This window comes from Orussus abietinus, unplaced genomic scaffold (genome assembly GCF_000612105.2).
Source record: "Orussus abietinus isolate OABI.00-Male unplaced genomic scaffold, Oabi_2.0 scaffold14, whole genome shotgun sequence".
Taxonomy (NCBI): Eukaryota; Metazoa; Arthropoda; class Insecta; order Hymenoptera; family Orussidae; genus Orussus; species Orussus abietinus.
The window spans coordinates 140,070-158,752 of NW_019395994.1; the positions used below are offsets into that span (position 1 = coordinate 140,070).

Below are 18,683 nucleotides of genomic sequence, written 5' to 3' on the forward strand. Positions count from 1 at the left end.
GAAAACGCGATCATATTACTCGTAATTTCTCACCAAATCGTATACATCGAAGTTTTGAAAACGAAAGGAGAATCCAGTGCTATAACCGGAAATTCATTCAGGAAATCATGGGGAAATCGGCTTGAAATCGCAAGCAGACATCACTGGAAATCACCGAATTCCCGTCTCCGTCGCGTTCAAAATCGAATCCATCACCGGTCGTGGTAACGCCGCTATTTAAGAACAGTGCCATGACCGGTGCCAAAATCATTGGATAATCTAGACGAGGCGCCGAACGAAGCGTCAACGTACAGCCGTCCCTCAATTTGCGCGGAGTACCCGGTCCGCGAGGATCCGTTTTACGCGAATGAAGTCTGTCCGAGGGGCTATTCCCTTATTATAAAAAAATGTATATACACATTTACGGAGCTACACATTGATTCTTGTTTGTTGCAGCACATAACAACAGTCGAGATGGCGTCGCTTCCTCGCAGAGCTTTCCTCCGACTCCTCTTCGGTCTTCCCTCCGACTGCTCGTGAAGTTAACGATGTTCACGGTTATAATACTATCCATTATTTACATTGAATTATAAGATCTGGTTCTCGACTTCTTTAGCACATTTCTAAATGTCTATGACGTCTATGCAATTGCAAAACTTGAAATAGCAATTATCGGGTAAACAAGACGTAATAGGTGATGTAGCGCCCTCCGCGCAACGCGTGTAATACGACAAGGCAATAACGTGCACGTCGGTGGTTACGACTTTGTAACGTTTTCGAAAATAGTCGTCCTTTTTACGTTACACGTTCCACGAGGTTGTAACGGAAAATTCAAACTTACGCCTCGAGGATAGCAAGACCCGATCCATTTTATTTGCTTGCAACCGATACGACTTGCAACGTTACAAAATGCGCATATTTTCTAATGTCATCGTAATTCAGGGGGAGAGAGACAGATCGTATAATTAATTATAACGAATGGATTGTATTTTAATCGTCCTTATCCATAATTTCAGATGCAATCGAGTAGGAACCCGACGATGTGTCCGAGGAGAAACTCGGGAAGGAAGCGCGCCCGTGTCCAGTTTTGTTATACACTAAAACAAAAACATGTACACACATACATACGGTAACTATTCATTTTCACCTTCTACTTGCAATCTCGCATTTTAAACGAATATCCAGTATGACCAGTTTTCTTGTATATCGATAACATTATCTCGGAGTTAATTAGTCTACCCGATGCAGGAATAACGACGGTCCGAGGACGCGGGATGTTACGGAAAAATAAAGACGTTTCTAAATGTCAGCCTCGTAAACGATGTTTAAAAGCGGAAGGACAACGTTCGTATGAAATTCGTAAAGTAAGATACCTAGAAATTTCCCGTAAAGAAGTACGTAAATTACCTTGGGTATTTCACTTACCCAATCCTGCTCGGAAGGACAAGCCGAAGTCGATCGACGGGATCGATTGGCTATCTAGGTGTAATCGACGAAACCCTGGCTAGGATTCGGGAAGTCGGTCAGTTTGCTCCTTGGGAACTGACTTTCCCAACGTCGACCTATCGAGTCGTGCCGTTCCGACCAAATATTTGCTCCTTCGTATACTTCGGGGGTGCGGTATCTTGCGTAATCGCGTGAATCGCGAGTAACGAGAGGCAGTCGGCCGAAACGCTTTGGTCCGATTTAGCGGGCCTCTAAAGGTGGATCGAGACGTAAGCATTTTTGCGCGGACGAACGCCCGCTCCGAGTACGCTCGAACGTTATTCGATGCTAAGGATGAACGCATCTGCCGAGCCACTGAAGATCGAACGATATCGCGCGCAAACGGAAACTTTCGAGAACGGGAAAACGTACCCCCGGAAAGATTCTTCTAAATACCTACGTTCATTATACGCGTCGCGCGATATTCGTTCCAAACGCGGTTGCGTTGCTCGACGAGGTTGCAAGCGAAAACGGGGCATGACGTTAAGCGACGAGGTTGCGGTTGCTCGACGCGGTTGCCAGTCTGTACGCGGCCTTAGGTTCGCGCATCGCCGCGTCGAGTCGGAGGCCGTTGCTCGCGGGGCAACGACCCCTCGGCGGGCAGCGTCGCGACGCTAAACGACGCTAAGCGACACCCATGGACGCGTAGACGCTCCGTCTCGGTCCTCCGACGAGCCGGCCGAAACGAGTGGCCCGCGAAAACCGCCGGGTATCTCCCGCAGACTGCTCGACAAATATTTTCACGGCTTAAGAACACGAGATACAGGAGATAACCGGCACTCGTTTCCGCAAGATTTCGCAAACGCAGACCCAACTTGGACGCCCCGAATAAATGAGATTTCTCTGGGCCAGGCGGACGCGGAATCGATAAACCGTCCAACAAGTCCAAGAAGTCACCTCTCCGCGTTCGTGGTTCGATTATCCGGTGATAATCCCGAAATACAAATTTCATTTTTCAGGCTTTGGCTAGCTTTTTCGCCGCTTTCGCCGCTTTCGCCGCTTTCGCCACTTTCGCCACTTTAGCCACCGTGTGTCGGGAAAAAGCGTTCGCTCGGTCTCGCCTTTGCTCGCCGGACGAATGTCGCCGATTGGCGAACAATGTCCGCTCGGTCCGTACCGGTCTTTAATGGAACCGTTCCACCTTCTCCGTTCGTCCAAGGTGGCACGGAATTAGAGGACAAGATTCTAAAGCACGGCAAGGCCACCACCGGCGCCGCAGTTTCCGTCTTAAGGCCGGCTTTTCACGGAAACGATTCCGGGACGGAAAGAGCCCGAGTCGGCGGCGAGTCGGTGGGAAATGACTTATAAGGAGGTCGTAACGTAACCAGATAGCAATGTCAGCGGGAGCATTCGTTATGCATCGCGCGTCCTCGAAACTGGCGCCCGTTGAATTTCAAGCGAGGTCGGCCACGTTGCTGCCCCTAGAAAACCGAAGGATATTTTATTCATCGGCCGCAGGCCGAGCGACGAGGCTTCCCCGAATCCGACGTCTCTTGCCTTCTCTCTCTCGTTGGCTCGCCGTCCGTAGACCACCGAGCTGGGAAACGCCGATGAAACTCGATCAAACCGCGACCAAACCGCGACCAAACGCGGATCCAACACCGATAAGATGCGCGTCGGCAGCTCCTGTGGGTTGAGGGGGTCCGTCCGCGCTCAGAGAAAAATCTAGTTAAATCAACTATTTTTTAATTAGTTTTCATAGTTCAAAAAGGACTCGAATACGTTGTTCGGTAAAATTAACTTTTTTTTTTTCTGAACTAGGCAATCTAGCAAAGTTTGCTATATTTTTTTTACCTTCTTTCTTTCTTCCTTGTTATGCTCGACCTGTCGGTATTCTTGCATACCTTAGCGTCAGAGATGGAGACGCATCTTATATGCAAACGAGCGATCCGCATCATTCGCGAGGAAGCCTCGCCATCCATCGGTACCGTCGAAACTAATTTGAACAAAGTTTTCGGGAACGTTCGGGATAAATTGGCAGTTGATTTAACCAAACCGCAATGGTAAACGGTTGTACCGGTAATATCGTTGCAGTTACTAAAAGTAGAGTAAATAACAATATCTTGCAACGAGAGTTGACAATATTTAAAAGGTAATCTAACTATTCGAAAATGGTAAAAACTTGTACTATAAGTCTTTATAATTCATTAATTAGACATGAAATACAAGTGGTGAGTAGTTACAATGTGATATTTTACGTCATCGGTACCGTTACGTTTGAATTGCGCGTTCGGGACTGGTTAACATTGTTAATTAAAAACTCGCTAAGCAATAATCCGAGGAGAAGCAATGGCATAAGTTTTTACTTGAAACTGCCACGTTCCATTAGGATGAGAGATTCCTACGAGTTTTGGCACATCTTCCTTATCTAATAGACAATTTTCGTAAAGTAACCGAGTATAAATAAATAGTATTTTCTTGATTCTGTTTTGTTTCAGAATGTACGTTTGGCAAGCAAATACGAGAATTAGGCTCGACTTGGTTCGCCGATTTAGGACCGCCCTTTGGCGTCATGTATTGCATCAAATGCGAATGCATTCCGGTATGTATTGACTTTATTCCACGTAGGTATTTCCCATACGTAATCGCTGCTACTAACAATCGGCGTCCGAAGTCATATCGCGTCAACGCGTAACCTACCGGAAGTCTATTTACGCAGTCGCCGTTTAATCCCAAAATTACCCTTTAATCGCTAAACAATTATTTCATAATTTACGTGCGTATAGAAATGCCCATTTTAGTGAATAATGCTTAGTTAAATGGTACATCCGAGAGGAATTCAAAGTTTCGGACGGTTCGATCCAATACCCTTAAGAAAAAGTGTCTTATTCGAGTAGACCGATTTGAGGGGGGTTTCGCTTCACCTTAATATGGATTAGATAGTGCTCCGATTAATCAGCAAGTTATCTTCTATTCCATAGAAAAACGTTTCATTTTGTCGAGCAACGACCCCTTTCTTCGAGATTTGGTAAATCGTTCTTGGACCAGAAATAGTGGAGAAATAGTGGAGAAATTGGGGATCCTTCGCATAGAATTCCCAAGAATTACTCTTGAAAGGAGCGGTAGACGTAGCAATGCTATCGGCCCGGAAACCGACGACGTTTGAAAAAAGCAAATGCTCTCCCTGGCCAATGAGAGTCGACTTTCTCTTAGGCGATCGTGCTCGTGGATCGCGATCGGCATAGGCGCCGGCGTTTAAGGACGCCGGGGGCTGTCGAACGAGATCGGCGCGTTGATTGCGGATAATCGATTGCCACCGAACGGGTGATAGGTGATAGCGTGGCTTACGCCCAGCGGAAAAATCCTCTCTATATATGCTTACTTGCTATTAATGAAAAAGTACGTCGAATGAAATTAATATGAACGAGTATTATTTAATTTCCTTGAGTTTCGCCATGTTTTTTCAATTCATTGCCGTTTTGGCGTTTCGAGCATCAACGTCGCAGAGCGAAAAGTTCATTCATGCCAGAAGATGAGGGATTCGAAAGAATTAAGATCGAGATACAAGATCTATGCGTATCCTGACGGTTTCACATTTCTGAGATAATCTAGTACCCATTCCTTTCCTAAGAGTAAACGATCCCGATAACGATACACGTAACGGTTAAAAGTGAATTCCTTGCGCATATATGTACGGAAAAGGCGAAGCGGAGGACGCGGAATTCCCGCTCGACCGGAAATCGACGTCGACGTCGATTCGGGCTCGCCGGCTTTAATCGGCGTTTCCCTGGCGCCGAAGGAGCAAAAAAGGAGTTGGGTTAAGTACCGCGCCTCGAAAATCCACGTACTTCCCTTAGCCGCGTCCCACGCGAGATCGTCTCGCCTCCCACGCGATTGGTCGGCGACCGGTCACGTGAGGCCGGCCGGCCCACGTGACTCGGCCGCACTCCGTCGCCGAGGCCCATCTCGTTATGCCGGCCCTGCCTACGTCGACTCTCCTGCACTTTCGGCCGTAAGAATAGACGGCGGCCGTGCGGAAGGTTACGTTCGCCCGAAGCTACGGCTTTACATCCGTCGCAAGGATTTCTGCCGACGGCCTCGCTCCTCGATGACGCGCCGAGACCCACACGGACGGTAGAGATTTAATAATCCCATGATATATTAAGGTGAAGCGAAACACGTAGAGAAACTTGATCGACCTCGGGAAAAAAAATTTTTTCAAATACCCACGTTATCGACGTTCGTACTTGTATCGACAGCTTTTTCGAAATATATTGCATATAGTACTAAATGGCATACTCGAAGTTTCGAACGGTTCGATCCAATGCCCATTAAAAAAAGTGTCATTCGAGTCGACTGATTCGAAGGGGGTTTCGCTTCACCTTAAACCGTCAGCCGCGACGGATTACATCGATTGGTCGGATCCGCTGACAAAGTGCCGGGAGCAAATAGGCCCTGTAACCACCCGGTCTTCCGGTGTCCAATGCATCGAACGCATTCCCACGATACCCACTTTGGTGTCCGCCGGCGCGGGGTGCATCCTCGATAACGTAATGCCCTCTCACGGATGCACTTACCCAGCGCGATGCCTATCGGGTGCCAAGCGAGGGAGAGATCCAATTACGCGCTCGGCCGATAAGGTCGTGCACGCGCCCACTTTCACGCTCGCCCTACCGGCTCGGCTCTGTTCGGATCGGTTTCGTTCGACTCCGCCGGCTCCCCCTGGTCCCGCTCGGTTCCACTCGACTCCACTCGACTCCACTCGACTCCACTCGACTCTCTTCGACTTCGCTTTGGCTATACATGGGCTTTATGGCCGCCGCGAGTTCGTTCGACGGCGTCGACGGATCGTAAAAAAAAGTAACGACCACTCGATCGTTACTTTTTTCGCAACACTCGCATGGAAAGTGCGACTTTCCACCCCCGAAAACGTCCGGAAAGCGGCAGACCGGGGAGACGGTAGGAGCGAAGCAACGCCTGTGCATGCGCAAATCGAGCCTTTCCTACTTTCTTGCCTAGAACTTTTTCACTTTCGCTTTCGTCCCTCCCTGGTTATTTTCGAGCCTGCTGGCACGTATTGGCCGCGAAGCCGACGGGATTCGCAAATCGACTGGAAACCGTATTTTCCTTAACGCTAGAACTACCGGCGGATTTTCTTTTGTACAGGATGGGCCATTTGAAGCCAGTCATTTTCCCTGGTCCTGGTAGTTCCAGTGTTAAGGATTTTGCAAAAAAATCGTTCTCAGGGACAAGTGGCCATACGTATAAAATTTGCAGCATCCGACTGCGCTCGTGCCCCCGCTTCGATTCGTGCCGAAAGTTTCACGCGTATCCTACAAATGCCTACTTTCTCTCCCAGGTGGACAATATACTGGTTCGTCGCCTTTATTACGAATACCGATACGCTCGGTTGGCCTAGGAAATCAGCCCGTTAACCAAGATGAATTTATATCGAATTAACGTTACATTTTTGCGTAGAAATCTCTAAAGAAAAGTCAGAAATCTGAACGGTCTTTGTCGGCCAATCTCTGGAACCTCGACTACTACCCTCGGTGATTAATTTTAACGAATTAACACGACATGGTTCGGAAAAATGGTAACTCGAATATGGAAGTAGTTTTGGAATGGTAGGATTTCTCGCTGAAAGGTGGCCAGGACGATACCGGTTAAATTCCTTTTTGATACTCTCCCGGACGCGTATGTTGTCCGTACATGTTGGCTTCGAGGTGCAAACTCGGTAGAATTTATCGTGGCGTGTATGTTGACTTAACGGCTCAGAAGCCACGGTTTCGAGTATACGTCCGAAATAGCACGCGGTCTATGAAACGTTGACACGTCTAAACACATTTCTACGCGTACACGCAAGTTGGAAGTCGTTGGTTCTACTCGGACATCGGAAATAAAAAGTCTGCTCGGAATTCCTAGCTATAACGTTTCACCTATGCCACGACCGCTGGGTATGCGTGTGCATGCGCGATATATCGTAGTCGTGACTTACCAGCCACGTTCCAACTAGAAATTTCAGCGAGTTTTCCAATGTTTGTTATTAAGGGGACGTGAAAGTGGAACTTGGCATTCGAGAGGTCAATCGATCGTGAAACTTTTCTTCGAACTGGGTGTACCGAATCGTTTTAGATCTTACAAAGTGAATACGGAGACTATAGGGGGAAGGTCCTGGCACCAATGAATTTCATTTTTTTTTTATATGAAAATAACCCCTTCTCGAAATTCTCTAACCTTTACCTTTGAAACGAATGATTGATTTATTCAATCGGTTCGCGATCTCTGCGAGCACGCGGCACCACAAATCACTGGAGCGGTGAACGCCCTTAACCTTTTCGCTATCGTTGACATAAGTAGACGTTTCGACATTTCATTCGGTACGTGCCGTTGGCGCCTATAGGTGTCCTGGAATTTTGTTCGGTGCGTGCTATCGGCGCCTACGGGCGTTCCGATCTTTATCGCGGTTCAATGTTTCGACGACTTCCGTAGCATCGGCCACGACCGAACGGTTAGCGTACGTCATGCGAGTTCCGTATTAAGGCGGAGGGTGAAACGCATCGAGAAATTTGATCGATGTTGGTAAAAAAGGACGTCGATCAAATTTTGTCGACGCGTTTCACTTCACCTTAAAGCCGATTCAAACGTATCCGTGCCGTATCCGAAGAACGTCATCTGAGATTTATATTTTGCTGCCGTATAGCGTGAATCGTACGTTTTCATATCGGGTCCGTACGGATACGTAAATAGACGAATACTGGAATGTAAATCTCCAAAGATGACAATTCCATCGGTGCACGGACGCGGACGAGACGCGGACGAGACGCACACGGTACGGAACGTCCGAACCGACCTTTAGGCTCCGCTACGGAGAAAGGGTTAATGCGAATTCAGCAAACGGGGCACTCCGTTCCGTCTTCTCGGGATTTACTTGGCCAGCGACGCATGGGGACCTTGGACGTTTTTTGCGTCCGTGACGACTAGACTTTCCGTCACCCACCTCAAGGTTGGAGTACTCGTAAAGTCTGTTACGCGGCGAAACTGACGCGAAGCGAACGACGACATCGAGGCATAACCGATGACCGCGCCGCCGCCTTGCAAGGTGCCCGTAAACGCTGGGAAGCGTCACTCGCGTAGCCACTTGTACGACCACCCGACCCGCGCACCCACATGGTACCCCGAGAGAAAAAGAGCTGGCAAACTGAACGATTTTTCTTAACTTCGCAACTTATCGTCTGATTTCCTATAAATTGGGAGTTACAACTATTTTTTAATAGTTGAGCATCCTCCTGGCTTTGATACGAATGTGTAGGAACGGTGACAGTATTCGTAGCAAAGTTCCTTATCATTTTTGAATAGGCAGGTTACCTTATAAATATTCTCAACTATCATTGCAACGTGTTTTTACTTACTCTACTTTTGGTAAGCCACTTTAAAAAGGGTTAAGTGCTGACGATTCCCACGGTTCGGTCCAATATCCTTAAAAAAAGTGTCTCGTTCGAATCGGTTGTCTTGAGGGGGGGTTCTTTTCATCTTAAGTTACGAAGCGGGTAAAAGTGTATGTAAATTTCCATCGATTTTTATAAGTGTACGCGTACCGTGATCTGGAAATCCCGCGCTACGCGGAAACGCGACGCTCTAAGACTCCAATCTCCGGAAGTGCAAGGTCGACGGCGGACGGTTATCCCTCTCGGAATCGGGGCGCCAGTATTTTCCTCCTGGAAATCGTCATTTTCCGCCTACGTTCCCTTCTCGCGCCTTGTCCTAAGCTCTAGGTAATTAAATTCACCGGAACGTAAGTGGTCACGCTGGGTAATTCCTAAGTGACCTCCTTTGACGCCTCTCAGTTGCGTCGACGCACTTTTTATTCGCGTAGATTTATGTCCGTTTTATATCACGAATGCGTGCCTCACCTTACGTACAGCGAGCGAAGAAGGGACATTTTAAGAAAAATGGAAATGCTTCTCTCAAATTAAATTTTACCCGCTGCTATCGAACATCGAATTTGGAACGTTGACCGAATGAAATCGATACAAATGTAATACAATCCTTAATCATTTGACCTTGATTTTACCAATTTTCTTTTCTTACAAAATGAAGCTCAAGGCGACGCGATAGTGGCGTCAAGGAGGTCTCGCTTATGAAACTTTTCTCCGAACTATGCTACGCTAGCGTAACGAGAACTTCCGGTAACACTTAGAAAGAGAAGGGATCTCTCCGTCTTACCGTCTCCTACCTGTGGCCTCTCCATATTCATAAGTTCTGTGGGTAGCTCGGTCGTTCGTACGTTCAAAGGGTTCGGCCGCGGGAATTCTCCTCTCGCGAGTTCGGACAGCGGCGAGTCTATTAGGGAGCGCAAAATAGGAGCGCGCATGCGCCGTCGGTCTGGAATCGTGGTCGGTGCGCGATCGTATTTTTAGACTTCGCAGGAATGACAGGCGCGCTTCGTGTATGAGAAGCTATTGATAGGTTAGGTTCCCTGGGGCAGAGACGTCGCGTGAATCACTCGGGACGGTCGCGCGAAGTCTCTCGCTCTTTCCCCTCCCCTGGTTTCTCTCGGTATTTCCGTCGTTGCGAGCGATTCGCGGCGCCTCGCGCGTGCGCGATGCACCAACGAGGTTAATCCACTCCGCGGCCGCAAACCCCGAGTATTCCGCTCGGTTTTCATAAGATCAATTAAGGTGAAGTGAAATCCTTCTCGAATAAGTCGATTCGACCGAAACGCTTCTTTTAAGGGTATCGAATCGACCTGCCCGAAACTTTGACACATGCCTCGTGATCACCTAAGAATTGTCCTGACACTTTCAAAATTTGGATTTTCGAAAAAAAAAATCGCCGACTTCGCCTAAACCAGAACCAAAATGACGTCGAGTTCTCATATTTCGATCGGTATACAAGCATCGAAGGCTCCGATATGAAAAACGAAGATGCCAGGACAATTGCCCAACGATTTAGAACACTCAAGGTATCGAGAAACTCGCATTCGAACGGCGTGAAGGCAAAAAAGTGTCTCATGCGCTTCCGTGCTAAAACAGGTAACGCGAGGTCTCGGAGCGAAAATTTAGATGCCACTAAAATCACGGACGGCGCAGAGTGGCACTCTCCGGTTACTTTTTTACCGACGTCGATCAAATTTCTCGACGTGTTTCCCGTCACCTTAAAAACAGTTAATTTAACCGTTTTTCTCTCATTGTGTCGTAGTTTTATATACGCAGGGTGAATCTTAGAAACGGTCGAAATTCGTTGAGACCGAGTTGCCGCGACGACCCGCCCACTCGTTGACGAATCGCAAATCACGATCAACGGTGGTACTCTCGGTGACGCTATCGGACTCGTGTCGAGCGGTCCCCACTCGCCCGACGACTCGCCCGATTGGTCGAATAACCGAACCAACCGTGCCCTTCCGATTTTATTCCTTTCGTAAGACACACCCTATATATTATTTATATCGATCGAGTCCACAAGAACCGCGAGTGGAGGCTCGATACGGAAGATATAACGATCGTTAGAAAATATGGCTCAAAGTACGCCACTCTGCCCTACTCTTTTTACGTAGAACGATCAACCTCGATTTCTGAGTGCATTCGATAGAGGAAATGCGATTTTTCCGTTATTTGTAGGAGATTGTTTAAAACTATGGTCTTTTAACCCCGCTTAAATTGCAACATCGACTTGATTTACGTCGTACTAATGTGTAGATAAGCCTATCGGATGGCGCCTGCGAGGAGACTGGTGATAGCGGAGACCGTGCACATGAAACCCCGTGCAAAGTAGAGAAGTTCAATCACATGATACGATGTCAGCTGTATTTATGGAACCAAGTATACCGTTAAGGAGAAAATCTGCACTAAGATTTTTTTTACAAACCCAATTCCCCCCCATACTAACTTCTCATCACTTGGCTTTTGAAGCTGACGATGTCCACGAAATGGATTATCCACGGAATGTATTAAGAAAATTTCGTGGGTATCGGGACCTTCGTCGGGGCCTCCGCGTTCACGCGGTGAAAGAAAATAATTCGGTACCGCCAGTTCGGAAAAAAGTTTCATAAACGATCGATCCCTCGAATGCCACTTTCGGATGATCTTAACGTAGCATATGTGGCGTGTTAGAAAAGCAGGTCGTTGAACCTCCGAATGGCGTGTTTCAGGTGCAGAAAAAGCGGCGGATCGTCGCCAGAGTCCAGTGCCGCAACATCAAGAACGAGTGTCCCAAGCTGAACTGCGAGGAACCCGTGTTACTTCCGGGGCGATGTTGTAAATCCTGCCCCGGAGATTACAGTGAGTATTAGATTAGACCCGTGGGAATTAACCGGCGCTGAAACGCGTTTTCCTTGGAAGAAGCTGAAACGTTTCCGAGCGAACAGCTGTTGGCCTATCAACCTAACAGCCCGCCGCGTAATTAGCCGATACTTGCACACTTTAACATTTTTCGATCGGTACAAATTATAGCATCGAGCGGGCGTGATTAATAGAGTTGCGATCGTGAATTTATCCCGGCATCGTAATATCTAAGTTTGATGAAATGAGATCTTTAGATCGTTCGGATCTGCAAGGCACCCGAGACGTCGTTTTCATCGTTTTCGCTCGGCATCTGGTTTATCCGGAAGAGGAAACCAGATCGGCGCTTTTTCCTCGACCGAGCAAAAAAGAAATTCCGACGTCGATTTAATTTCTCTCGCCTTGAATATGTAGAATTCTACCCAAGCGGTTAAGTGGCTGTTTTTCTCGGATCCTCCTCAGGGTCTCGCCACGCCGAGAGAAAAAGAGCTGGTAAACCGAACAATTTGATCCCGTTAAAGCCATTTTTGTGGGACGCAGAAGGAACGCAATTTATCGTTTGATTCGTTATAAATTGGGAGCTGCAACTATTTTTCAACGGTTGGGCATTCTCCTGGCTTTTGTACGAATCTTGTAGCAAAGGTTTTTAACATTTCGGAATAGTTCGGTTTGGTTCCGATCAATGTCCGGTATTTCATTCGTAGCTCATAGATACGGATAAAGTGTGCAAGGATATAGATACGGAAAGTATATCCACGCAAGAATTTTATTAACGGTTGCTACAAACGCGACCGTCCAACGCGGTATTCGTTGTCACGCACGGTGATCATTTCTCATACTCGACATGGCGATTGCTTCTACGCGACGGAGTAACGAATCTCACAGACTGAAGTTCAAAGTTGAAAGTTAGTTAACTTTTACATTGATCGGTGCGCCAGTAAGGTGAAGGTTCCTATCTCCGACCGGATAATCTTAAAGATAATTAAAGCCCAACCTTGAACTTCAATTGACACGGCAAATTGGCAATAGGAACGAAGGTATCGATCCCGTTAAGATTGCCATTCGGGAGGAATCGAGTCACCGAGTGAAATAAAGCGTGGTCTTTGACCGCATCCAACGGCTCGATATTGGTTTAATAGTTGCGGTACGCTTAGTATCGAGAAGTGAAATTATACGAAGTCTCGACTGAAGACTTTATACCTTAAGGGCGTTCACCGCCTCGATGATTTGCAGGACACTTCGCGAGCAAAGGTTGCGATCGTATTTGCGCAAACTTGTCTCGAGTCGTCTAATGCAATCGCCGATTACGAATCTTCCGTAATTGTGTGCCGTTTAGGGCATTAATGGGTTAACCGCGGACACGTTACTTGCCGAGTATCCGATCGGCTTCATTCTTTCGGTTTTTTCTTGGCTTGGCAAATTGCTGCCGCGCCTCCTAACCTTATTGCTTCGCATCGGGTATCGACTCGGCCGATGATGCAATGACTTTATCGAATAATGGCGCTCCTCAATTGTTTATTAATCTTGCTCGTTACCGTTTCGCGTGAGTGCGTTTCGTCCCAGGCGAATCGCGCGGACGCTCCTAGAAAAGATCGAGATCAAACCAGGGTAGCTTAAGATCTGGAACGGAATTGGCTAAATTTCCGCCATGAATAAATAAACGCAACGCTTGGTGGGTCTTCGCTGGGTGGAAAATATTGGCTTGGCAAGAACGAAGGAGAAAAACGTAGAAGGTCCCGCGGGCATAAACGTGTCGCCAGGATCGTCGAAGTAGGCAGACATTAAATCTTAACACAATACCTCGTTCGAAGCGAGTCCTTAAAGATCCTATCTTGACGATTCTACTTTAAATGCTGCGTCTAGACGAGGCAATAGGCATCGGAATGCTCGCGGCATCAATCATTCCCCTTATCTCTCCTCGATATTAATAAATTCCTTCGCAATTACTCCTATCGGCGAGCGCGTTATCTCTTTCCTTCTCTCGGCGGGTTCTCCGGACCCCTCTCGATCCGAGCTTCCTTTATTGACGTTTTCGCGCTTATCAACGAATGGGATGCTTCTTTCGCTGACGTAACGGGGGACGTGTCGCCGTCGAGATTCCCACCGATCCGTTGGCCAATCGGCCCTGGCCATTATTTCCTATTCCCGGACATTTTCATATATGCGGACCTGTGTACTCGTTTTTCCTATTCCACGTAACCGGTATTTCTATTTTTTCTTATTTTTTCTTATTTTTTCTTATTTTTTCTTACCTTTCCTGCGCCCTTTGGCTCGATCGCTCGAGACGACGGCGCAAAAAGGAGTTCGCTCGCACATGCCGGATAATATCTCCCGACGTTACAGAAATCAGCCGGGATGTCCTCTCGAACCGTCAAGAGGCGCTCTTCGTTTCACGGACGCCGCGAGACTCGGATTCGGTACCCTCTTTTTCTCCAACTACTTGACACATGGACCGCGGTCGGTAAAGAAACTCGCAGACGTCGACGACTCGTTCGGTCCCCGAGGGTTCGCGGGGAAAAAAAACTCTATACATTTTACAGATTGTCTCGCGAAAACTATCGGATCGGAAAAATTCCGATCGCCATTTGACTTTCTGTGACGACGTATTATAACTATCTACCCCTGGTCGCGGCTATTGCGCAGGGGGCCGTCCGAGACCGCGGAGGTGGCCCGTAGGTCGAAAGGGCGAGGGAGGAGGCGCGAGAAGCAGAAACAGGCGCCACGGTTTTAGCGCCACGGCGCCGGCTATATTACCGCATGGCGTCACTTCGATTAAGCCGCGCAATCTAAACGTAAATATTAGCATACGTAATGATCGAGCATAACGTACGGGCGTCGGGAACGTTACGAGCACGAGAATAGACCCGAGAGCGGCGCGTCCGTCGTCCTATCGCTTGGCCGTCGCCGCCTCGGATCGGCGCCAATCGACGCCAATCGACGCCTGGCCCTATGGCGGCGGGGGCGCCAAGGTCGACGGAAGCTCTCGTAAATCGCGAAAGAGTCTGCCCACCGAATTAGCCGAGGGCCCCTCTCGACCCCGACGGCCCCAACGGCCCCCGGGATGCGGCGAGCTTTCGCGGATCTTATCGGACGCGAGTTCACTTTTATCCCACGATCGGTACGAAAAGTTACGTTTCGTTTTACTTCTTTTTCGATATCGGAGTCATGGTTTTTTTCTTCTTTAGGTATTCGGAAGAATCCTCTTTCCCGACGTCGATGAAATTTCTCGACGTGTTTCGCTTCACCTTAAACTGGCTCGATCCGCGATCGTCGAAGCCGGGAAATCGTCTCCGGACATCGATCGCGACGCGCGACGGACTCGATCTCGGAGAAGCGATCTTTTGACCCGGCGGTGATCAACGACGTCGCGATTCGAACGGGCGCCGCGGTAACGATCGCGATACCCTCGAAAGACGAGACGTCGTCGATTCCATCGGCGTCCTCGAGGGACTTTTCTCTCGCGACTCGGACACCTCGCCGTTATGCGTGCCGGTATGCAGATTCCGCAATGCATATCTTACGTTAGATCGTCCTTTAACCGTGGCCGATCCAGTCGGGGTAGAGAACTCATCGGCATGCGAGAACTCCGACGCTGGTAGCGACGGCGCCATGCCGGGAACACGGGTTGACCTACCGATCCTTCGGAGTGGTTCGACCCAGGTGGGAAACCACGCTAAAGGTCGCGAATGTTCAACGATGACGAGCACGTTCGATCCCAACGATTTTACAAGGACTGCGTTCTTCGTTCCGTGCGAGCGAACCGGTAACCAAAATTCGGACTTTTGTTAAGCCCCATGGGGGGGACAAGGTACTCGCCGGGTTTGTCGTTTTTGTTAACAAATTTACGTCGATTGAATTACTCGGCGCCTTTCGCGTCACTTTAATATTTCCTCGAAATTTCCGCAAAGCCATTTCCACCTCGTACCGACTCGCAACGCGGGTAATTCCGACGAAGTCCAGAGATTCCATTGGCAAAAAACATTTAGATCGCGGCGAGTAATCAGCTCGGTCGAGAGAGTAAATTCCTCGGTCCCGAAATGGTCGGGCGTTTCGGAATTAAAAAGGCGCTGACTCGGACCCTCGGTCGCAGTTGAAGGTACGAATCTTAATAAACGTCAGCGCCCCGAAGGATTTACCGCGATTTCGGGTCCGATCGGAATCTCTCGAACGTCCAGGAATCCCGGGCTTACTCCGACGCGCTAGAGCGAGTCGTTGACGCGCCGTTACCGACCGTTCGCTGCCTTAATCCTGAATAACGACCGTTCCCCGCCCGGTGAAGCCCGTGTCGCCTGTAAAGTATTCCTTTTCATGTACCGCCGAAAGCGGTGAAGCCTCCTTTTGGGTTCTCTTTCCATATCCTCGTAACCCACGCCACCTACGATTCTCCTGCATAGAGGGAACGACTTTAGTTCCCGTCGCGGACCGTGTAACCGGTCTCCCTTTCGTTGCGGTCGGTTGTCCGATTGGATTGGCGCGATTAGTTAACGTAACGAATAATCGAGCAACTTTCTTCTTAATAACGGACCGTACATCCGAGGGTACGCATTGAGCCTTTTCCGTCCCGGCATAAGGTACCACGGACCCCTGCGCGCTACATATTACGACCGAATTTCTAATTCGCTCCTAACGCGAAGGTGGGACAACGATACCGAAATGTCGATCGAGCTCGCAGCCACACGGGTTGAAATCGGACGTAGGAACGATCCGGTCCAAAGCCCGAGCCTCTTCTTACCTCGCGAGCGCGGGGGCGAAGAGCGAGGTAAGGATTCTCCCCGAGAGCGGAAAAGGAAAACGATAGACGAGGGTTTCGGCCAAAGGTGAGGCCCGAAAACGGGAAGGAGAAGATCCGGCGATCTCGCTAGGCGCCATTGGCCGCGTCGCGTCGCGTCGCGTCGCGACACGATGTATCTCTTTGGACGGCCGTGTCGCGACGCGTGTTCGGGTCCCGCTCGGGCGGACTCGGGCGAGCTCGCGAGAGCGGTCCAGGGGCACCGGTTTCGCGTCTTCCCATCGAAGACGCGTACCCACACGGACGCGCGGCACGAGCCATAAAAGCAACGTCGCGGCGCCGGTTGGCGCCAGCCTCCGCCTTTTCCTCCCGTGCGAGTCTTCTTTATGGCCGGTCGCGGCCGAACGGTTACCCCTTTGCCGCGAGTCCTCCCGAATCGCCTGGCTCTCTTCTCGGAGAGCCCCGAGTGGATGAGTTTCGTCGCGACTCGAGTCCGTTCGGGGACCGACGAGCTTCGCCTTTCGTCCCAGCTTCTTTGGCACGCGCCAATTCCCAGCCGAGATAGTCGGTTAATTGCCGCAATATCCGGTCGCATAGATAATACACCGATATCGGCGATTGACCTCCCGGGGCAGTTCTAAATCTACGATTTAGTCAAGGATTCCATCTTTCTCGTACACGTTTCCGTTTGCTCGTCGTGCCTCGCCTATGGCGCCGTTTCGACTAGATAGATTTTCACTGTATGGAATTAGCCGTTGAACGGAATACAAGGGGACATTCACTCAGGAAATCACGGATATTATACGGAAATCAGCTGGAAATTATACGGAAGTCAGCTGGAAATCGTTAGAAATCACCGAATACTGTCACGATTTTAAGACCGAACGTCCCTTGTCCCGAATAGCATTGTTGTCCATCATATGAAATCAAAGGCAATCGGCTCTCAAGGAAGGAAATCGTTTTCACTGATTTCCTAGCGAATAGCCCCTCGACGGACTATGTACGTAAACGGTCAAGATCCACCGCTGATGAAACCTATCGCAAAAATTGAATCGCTTCGTCTCCATTTCAAATGTTTCTTTTCTCGTGAACAGAGAGAAAAATATTCCGTTCCTTCTCGTACGACCCGCGACCACTCGCATACGCCCCTTAAGGTGAAACGAAACCCCCCCTCAAAGTCAGTCGACTCGAATGAGACGCTTCTTTTTAAGGACACTGGATCGAACCGTTCGGAACTTTGACGCACGACTGCAAAATGCATTTAAACGGGAAACTTTGCACGATATTTATTTAAGGAGCTTGGAATGTTCCAAGTTAAGCCAGGATCGGTCATCCCCTTTCGCGGACCCGCTCGCAGAAAACCATTCGTCTAACGCTCGAATCCAGCTTTATGCCAGCAGACGCGCGTCGTTTTTCAAGATCGGTATCTTTATCGAGTTCTATTTAGGGAAAATCCGCCGTCTAGACTCGCGAAAGACTTGGCGCCGATTTAGCACTCCGTTAGATTCCGATCTGCGCGAACGTCGGCTAATCGTAAGCCAATTCGAGACGAACCTTTCGCAATTTCCAGTGGCTCCTGTAGCTTACGAAACCGATAACCTACCTATTAAGTGACGACCGCGTTTAATGGCTCCGACGCAGCCTTTTATGCTTATCCGTCTTTATTTAGGAACAGTTCGCCAAGTAGACCGTCCAAACACGTTCCTCGGGTTTCATAAATCTTTGCGAAACCGTGGACTCCTAATCGAACCGTGGCGCCACCTTCTCGTGATCCTTATGGCAGCTGTCTAGTCCGAGCACGTGTGCGTTGAGAACGAAAAGAAGGCTCGTAACGATAGTCGCGATGTTCGAGGAAATTCAACCAACTGGCAACGTAAATGTTTAGGAACCCAGAAAAGCCAGACCCACAATCCCGAGGGACTTTTCAATCAAATGTGCGAACATCGTTGACTTCATCGATTAGAACTGGCAAATACCGACATCGTTCCAGCATTTCTTGAGCCACGTGTTCTGCATTTTCCAGGGTGTATCCTCGTATTCTTAAAATGCAAGTTTAAGTACTCGATTGGGTGGCGCCACGTATAAAACACTAGACCGGAGAGCTGTTTTCTTTGGACTAGAAATGTTTACCTATCTCTGGCAATAGCCCGGCATTTAAGCTGTCAGCGTCAAGCCCAGGTTAGAAACGGTTCGACTTTCAACTTGTGACGGGCATCGTTTAGATAGAAGAGTTCTTTTTCCGAAATACCTGACTCTGGAGAATTTTGCAC

At 48.9% G+C, this 18,683-nt stretch overlaps 1 protein-coding gene across 1 annotated transcript in view; it reads left to right on the top strand.

Annotated features, from left to right (window-relative positions):
• The window catches only part of LOC105698261 (dorsal-ventral patterning protein Sog), a 49,092-nt gene that overhangs the window by 18,772 nt on the left and 11,637 nt on the right, over positions 1-18,683 (top strand). Inside the window, exons 2-3 of the mRNA XM_023434093.1 lie at positions 3,903-4,006; positions 11,555-11,684. Of these exons, the coding sequence (XP_023289861.1) occupies positions 3,903-4,006; positions 11,555-11,684 (234 nt within the window). The remainder of the gene's footprint in view (positions 1-3,902; positions 4,007-11,554; positions 11,685-18,683) is intronic.